General features: G+C 39.8%; 1 protein-coding gene across 1 annotated transcript; it reads right to left on the bottom strand.

The window, feature by feature from the left end:
• Window positions 1–6,910: 6,910 nt before the first annotated feature.
• On the bottom strand, window positions 6,911–7,657 carry LOC107800292 (uncharacterized). The gene has a single exon (XM_016623441.2). It carries the CDS (start codon window positions 7,655–7,657, stop codon window positions 6,911–6,913), a length of 747 nt encoding a protein of 248 aa, XP_016478927.2.
• Window positions 7,658–8,186: the final 529 nt, after the last annotated feature.

The raw sequence follows: 8,186 nt of genomic DNA, 5'->3' as shown, positions 1-8,186 counted from the left end.
GGCAAAAAGGTTCAAATAGATGGTCAATTCAATAAATGGATCATAATTGTAGTGTGGTTTCCAAAGAAAATAGGATTACAGGCTCCATAGGGCTAACTAGGATACACAATAATTAGACGGGTCACATACATATAATTCGCTCAACTACGAAATGATCACTTTCTCGACTCAACAAGACTACTATTTCCTTTGCAAATACAGGGGGAAGTTCTAGACATCAACTAACATGCATAGATTATCACAAAAACCTCACTCACACATTGACACATAACTCACTTAGGATCGGATCTGTCCCGACTCTCTAGTCAAAGCAGTTAAGCAAAGTCCCAATAAACCAATTTAAGGCATGATCTATGAGTCAAGAACTGAGCCTAGGTATCATAACTAAGGCACTCACCACTCTCAAGGCATATGTCGTCAAGGAAAATTTCTTCAAATTAGCACTATGACTCGAGATTCTATATTCATAAAACACAGAAAAAACTAACTACACTTAGTTCAATTAAAACCCTTGAAAAAGAACCATGACACAAAGAAAAACCAAGGAAAAATTATAACACTACCTAAGAAAGTAAAATAAAAGACATATTTTTTTGGATTTTCAAATTTTTTTATTTTTTGTATTTTTCTCATTCGACTTCAAATCTCTCATGAAATCAGTCGACGAAATCTTTCGCCGGGAAGGGTTGAAACTAAACAATTATGATTAATAACTATTACATGCCAATAGAATTTAGAGTTATAATTACAGACCATATTGTCTAAGAAAGCAAGAAACAAATTAAACAAAACCAACTGGCAAATAGAAAACAAATACAAATACAAACAAATAGGAGCACCCCACCTCACACTTAAGAAATTTCATTGTCTCCAATGCAAAACAATAGAAACAAGAGTGAAAAGGTAACTCCCTGAGGCCCTTGGCCTAATCATCAGCACCCTCGAAGGTGTTCAAGTATTCCTCATCATCGGAGGAAACGAAGTTTGCATCCTCGTACGATGGCAGCTGTCTAGTGTCCTCCCTCTGCCAAGCCCAACCACTGCTGAGTGACAACAGAAAGGGGGTGGTCCTGCTACAGCTCCGCCAAGTCAGTCTCGTCCCTATCAGAGCGAAGGCGCAAATCATCAAATATTAGCTATAGTGTCTCCTCGACACGGAGCAACCTCTGGTCTGAAATAACAACAACAGTAGGAGGATCTATCACCACTGTGATATTAAAGGCCTTAATAGGATATGACTCTGGGATGGTTCGGTCATAATGAAACTCCTCATCATCAAAGATAACGGAGTTCACATCCTCATACGATGACAGTTGTCCTCCCTCTGCCAAGCCCAACCACTGCTGAGTGACAACAGAAAGGGGTGGTCCTGATGTAGCTCCACTGAGTCAGTCTCCCCCGATCAGAGCGAAGGCACAAGTCAGCAAACATCAGCTACAGTGTCTCCACGACATGAAGCAACCTCTGGTCCGAAGTAACAACAGTAGTGGAGGATCTATCTGCACCGTGATATTAAAGGCCTTGATAGGATATGGCACTAGGATGGTTCAGTTATAATGAAACTCCTCCTCTACATGGAGTGCCCACAACAGCTGAGTAATCATACTCAGGTAGTATAAGTGATGGGGGCCACTCATCTCCTGTGCTATAGCATGATTTTATCGAGATAAAATCTCATCCTTATCAAAAATGCATAGATCAAACACACTTTCAGCCGTGAGATATTAGTGTCACTTTGGGTAAGCATGATTTTAGCACTGATTAGCCGCAAAATAATCCTGGCCGGACACTGTAATGTGCCCTTCTTCATTTCCTTGTGGAACGCATTAACATCTTATGTCCATACAATAGAAGAGTCAACTCCACATAGCTGTCGGTGGATATCAGGACAATTTGGACAATGAAAAAATCTCAGAAGAGCTTGTGGGAGTGCTCTATGAAAACCAAAATCCGATTGATCACTAGGAGGAGAAGGGAATTAACTTACCTCGTACACAACATCCAAGCTGGCCTCAGGTTGCTGGGTGGCATAAAACTCCTTTACTAGGTTCACGTTCACCACATCACTGGGACAGAACAGATGTTAGAACCCAAAGCCCGAATGTTGTTGTATATCTCATTATATTTTCGGGCCAACTTTCTATCATCGATAGCAACCTTAGGCTCCGGGTTCACCACATGGACGAACATCTAGAACCAATGTCTAGCACATGCTTGGACAACCCGACTATCAAATTTGCATTCTGGGACCTCATCAGCATCCGAGTCTATGCACTCCATCTTTTCCTCCACTGAGGCAGGGGGTGGTGCCCGCCTACCTCCTCTACGACTGCTAGAAGCAACCCTAGAATAACCGATATTAGCACATTTGCTGGGTCGGCGAGACATGAACAACATTAGCCACAACATATAGAATAACAAACAAGCCAAACAGGGAACCACCCCACACTCATGTGATAGGAATGCTCACAAGTACAATGTATATCAGGGACTCAGACTACCACATTAAAAATACGCCACCAGTGATCAACAACCCACTTAACCACCAATATAATATTACACCAATATAAATAATGATTACACTACACTATTGTAAAGTACAAAATTAAGAAGCTAAACAAGTATCTATGAAAAGAAAATTAAGAAGTTATAGTACAATACTACAAGCACTCTACATGAGTCGGACATCCCAATTACTACATTAGCAACTAATAATACTACATTAGAAACTAATAACACACTAGCAAGGGGTGGCCTATTGATTAGCACTCGGGGATAATATGTTATAATTTCACATATAAGAACATGACCACCCACTCCACACTTATCTTCTAACAACAAGTTCATTACTACGTCACAAGAGTCAACTTTGTGTTCATACTTTACCATTGGAGTCATTATGGCATTTTTCCAAACAAGTAATAAGCACTAGTGTCAATACTTTCTTCAACTTTAATTTGAGCATCCAACACCCATAATTTTACTCCAAACACGTAATTCAATACAACTATAACACCACCCATTGTAACAATAGCACAAAGTGCTCTAAAATTCACACAATATTCACCAATTTTTGGCCATATAGGCACCCCCACAAAACTTTATCACAAAATACTCCAATGCCACCACCACATACCACAAAATCATCTACAATCATTACAACAATGAAAAACCCACCAGTTTTAAGCACATTTTTTGGCCAAAATTAAAAGAAATAAAATAAAAGATTAGAAAAATCATCTACCTAGGGTTAAGGAAATAAAACTAAAACTATCTAATTCTACAATTAAATAGTAAGGAAAAAAAGAGAATAAAAGAAGAACTTACCTTGATCAGTGATGAAGGTGGGAGGATTTGAGTAAAAGAACTTCCAAGAAGAAGAAGAACAAGGGATTTGGGGGTGAGTTAGAGAGGAGAATGTGAGAAGAAAGAATAATGGGAAAGGAGGGGGAGGGGGAACGGGTGCTAGAAAGAAAAGAGGTGTCTGTTGTTTTTCCAGTTTTTTCAAACTAATGGCCGAAAACTATTACACTGCCACATTGCAAGGTGAGGTGCCCCACGCGGTGCAGTAGTGGCCTTTTACAGAGTCCATGCATTTTTTGTCAGAGTGTCACTAGGCCTGGCGTGATGCAGGTCACGATTCCCCAATGACGGGCTAGGCCATTTTTCATAATTTGCCCTATTTTTGATTTTTAGCTCACGGGTTGCACCCCCACTCTATTATATACTTATTTTTTGTCCAACACATGCTAATACCTATCCAAACAAGTATCAAACTCCTAAACTTTAATAATCTTAATCTATAATTATCGAAACTGTTCTATAAAAGCAAGAAAAATGATTAAAAGAAGTTCTGAGTTATAATCGCCAGCTTGACTCTGTCACTTAGGCTCAGTTGATCACGATGCTAGAGGATTGCTTGTCAAATCCTCCAAAAAGGTACGGTTTCAATCTTTTTCCATTCACTTTAAAGCTCTTATTCCCTTCCTCATCTTGGATCTCAATGTTGCCATACTATGAGATATGTTTCACCACATACGAACCTATCCATCTTAACTTGAACTTTCCGGGAACAACCTAAGTCTAATATTGTATAGTAAAAGTTTGTACCCTTCATGAAACTCCTTTGGCTTAATCAGACGATCATACCACCTCTTTGTCTTCTCCTTAAAGATTTGCGCATTTTCATATGTGTCCATTCTAAACTCCTCCAATTTATTCATCTGTAACAATATGTGTTCACCTGCAAGACTAAGATCAAGATTAAGCATCTTAATTGACCAATAAGCTTCATGTTCTATCTCAACAGGTAGGTGACATGACTTTCCATATACTAATTTAAATGGTGAAGTCCCTATGGTTGTTTTGAACACAGTTCTATATGACTATAGAGCTTCATCCAACTTTATAGACCAATCCTTACAAGAAGCACTAACCTTCTTTTCAAGAATTCGTTTTAAGCTCATGGTTAGCCACTTCAACTTGCCCACTAGTTTGAACATGGTACGAGGTTCCTGTTTTGTGTGTGACCCCATACTTAGACAGTAATGCAGCAAACTACTTGTTTACAAAGTGTGACCCATTGTCATTTATAATCACTCGAGGTGTCCCAAAGGGGGTAAAGATGTTCTTCCAAAGGAACTCACACACCACCCGAGCATCGTTGGTCCTAGTAAGGATTGATTAAACCCATTTAGAGACGTAGTCAACGGCTACTAGGATATACTCATAAGAATGAGATGATAGGAACGGGCCCATGAAGTCAATGCCCCAAACGTAAAAAATTTCACATACCAGAATGGAGTTGAAAGGCATTTCATCCCTCTTGCTAATATTACCTACCCTTTGACACTTGTTACCTGCAGCTACATATGCCTATGCATTTTTGTACAAAGTAAGCTAATAGAAACCAACTTCCATGACCTTTGCTGTAGTGAGATTTCCACCATAGTGTCCTCCGACTACTCCATCATGCCAATTAGAAAGAATTCTTGCCACCTGTCCCTCAGGCACGCATCTTCGAATCACACCATCTGCACATAGTCTAAATAAGAAAGGATCATTCCAAAAATAACTTTTTACCTCACCTTGAAGATTCCTTCTTTGATCACGAGAGTGGTCACGAGGCAACCATCCACTAGCCAAAAAGTTGGCTACATCAGCATACCAAGGCGTCTTTTGGAGACCTCGACAATAGAGAAAATCTGCTAATTATGGAATTTTCCCCTTATTTCAGTTGTTTTAACCGGAGGTTTCTCAAGTCGAGATAGATAATTTGCGACTTGATTTTCTGTGCCCTTCCTATCTTTGATCTCTAAGTCAAACGCTTGGAGCAACATCACCCACCGCAAGAGACGCGACTTGGACTCCTTCTTACTCAACAGGTATTTCAAGGTTGAGCAATCGGTGTGTATAATTACTTTACTCCCCACCAGATATGATCTAAACTTGTCAAAAGCAAAGACCACAACAAAGAACCCTTTCTCAGTAATGGCATAGGTGACTTGAACATCATTCAACTTCCTTCTTGCATAGTAGATGGGCCTAAACATCTTATCTTTTCTTTGCCCCATAACTTCCCCCACAAAAACATCACTAGCATCATACATTATTTCAAATGGTTGGCCCCAATCAGGTGTCACCATAATAAGAGCACTCACAAGTTTTTCTTTTATCAATTCGAATGTTATAAGCACTCTACAGTGAAAACAAACTTGACATCCTTTGCTATCAATGATAGTTAAAATGACTTGGTAATGCTGGAAAAGTTTTTAATGAATATTCTATAGAACCCAGCATGTCCCAAGAAACTCCTTATGCTCTTCACGGAAGTCGGTAGACTGAGCCTAGCAATTACATCAACCTTAGATCTATCAACTTCAATGCCACGTGCAGTCACTTTGTGGCCCAGGACAATTCCCTCTGTCACCATGAAGTGGCACTTCTCCTAGTTAAGAACCAGGTGAGTAGCTTCGCAACGTTCAAGCACAAGTTCCAAAATTTTCAAGTAGTCATCAAAATCATCACCAAAAGAGTGAAATCATCCATGAGTACCTCTAGACACTTCCCGTTGAGATCGGAGAATATAGACATCTACACCTTTAAAAAGTGGCTGGTGCATTACATAACCTAAATGGCATCCTCCTATAAGCAAAATTCCTGATGGGCAAGTGAATGTAGTCTTCTCAACATCTTCTAGGGCAATGGGTATCTGATTGTAGCCTGAGTATCCATCCAAGAAACAGTAACATCCATGTGCATCCACTTTCTCTAGCATTTGATCAATAAAAGGAAGTGGGAAGCGGTCTTTCCTTGTTGCATCATTCAGCCTTTTATAATCAATGCATATTCTCCACCTAGTGACTGTTCTTGTGGGGATCAATTCATTGTCTTCATTATTCACCACTGTCATGCCCCCTTCTTAGGTACGACTTGCACTGGATTAATCCACTGGCTATTAGAGATGGGAAAAATCACTCCCGTATCTAGCAATTTGATGATCTTCTTGTGCACTACCTCCTTCAGATTTTTATTTAGCTTCTGTTGGGGCTACACTACTGGCTTGCTATTTTCTTCCAGCAGAATTTTATGCATGCAAATGACTGGACTGATTCCTAAAATATCAACTATACTCCATCCAATTGCCTTTCTGTACTTTTTAGCAGTTCCATTAGCTTTTGCTCATGTGTACCTATCAAGTAAGCAAAAATAATCATAGGAAAATTGTTAGTTTCAAGAAAAGCATATTTAAAGTGGGTATGGAGGACTTTCAATTCCACACTAGGCTTAGAAGCCTCTTCTTTTAGTTCCTCCTCATCAACCACTTGATCCACGGTTTCAAGAGCTTTAACCTCTTTCTTCATTTCAGGATCTTCATCCTCCACAGTTCTAGACTAGGTAATACACATCTCTAAAGTATCCCTACAAACTTGTATATTTTAACCAATTCCCTAACAACATCTAGCTTGAAGCACGAGTAGGCAGATGCCTCATCATTGGGGTATTTCATCATCCTCTTCATCTGGAACACCACTTTCTCTTTGCCCAGTCTGAGCATAAGCTGCCCCTCATAGATATCAAGGATAGCTCTACATGCACATAAAAATAGCCTTCCTGAAATTAGAGGCACCTCCTTGTTTACCTCTATATCTACTATAATAAAGTCTATGGGGATCACAAAATTGTCCACCTGTACTAGAATATCCTCAATGATTCCCTCAGGAAAAATGGTCGTCTGGTCAGCTAGTTGTACGGACACTAGTATTGATTTGATCACTCCAAGCTTACTTTCCAGTTTCCTGAATACAGACAAATGCATTAGATTTATAGAAGCACCAGAATCATAGAGGGCCTTATCGAATTTCTCACTCCCCAATGAGCATGGTATGGTGAACCTTCCTGGGTCCCCACAATTTTGAGAAATTTTATTTTGCAATATGGCACTGCAGTGGGCATTCCGCTGGACCATTGTTGTCTCATCTAATTTCTTCTTGCTGGACAAGATTTCTTTCAAGAACTTAGCATAAGTAGGCATCTGAGTGAGTACCTCTGTGAATGGAATGTTCACGCAAAGGTGTTTCAGCATCTCCAAGAATCGCCCAAAACACTTGTCAAGTTTTTCCCACTTCATCTTTTGAGGGAATGGTAGAGCTGGCATATGTCTACTTTCTTCAATCTCCTTTTGTACCCCACTACTCTAGCCTTTCTAATTTTCACTCTTTTTCTCTTGCAGTGTCTCAGTCTTCTTGTTCACCACCTCGGACCTAGCTTTCACTACTGGGTCAGTCAATGTTTTGCTACTTCTTAGAGATACAACTTTAATTGTTCCCTTTGGATTCTTTTCAGTGTCAGAGGGTAGAGTCTCAAGAGCCCACTCAGATAACAAATTTGCAATATGTCCCATTTGTCTTTCTAAATTTTGGATGGTTGTGCCCTGAGTTTCAAATTTTTCATCTGATTTGCTGATGAATGCCTTCATGAGATCTTCCATACTATACTGATTTGATTATTGTGGCTAGTACTGCTGCCTCTGCTGGTTTTGAAAACCTGGTGGTCCTTGACCCTGGGGTATATGATTATTTTGCTACCATGAGTTCAAACTCCACTAGGTGAACTCTATAGAAAACCTGGATGTCTTTGCCCCATAGCATTATAGTTGTTCCCATCTTGGTAGTTTCCTCTATCAT

This window comes from Nicotiana tabacum, chromosome 5 (assembly GCF_000715075.1).
Source record: "Nicotiana tabacum cultivar K326 chromosome 5, ASM71507v2, whole genome shotgun sequence".
NCBI classification, from domain to species: domain Eukaryota; kingdom Viridiplantae; phylum Streptophyta; class Magnoliopsida; order Solanales; family Solanaceae; genus Nicotiana; species Nicotiana tabacum.
The sequence above is the reverse complement of the archived record's forward strand: the minus strand, read 5'-3'. Positions and strand labels throughout refer to the sequence as shown.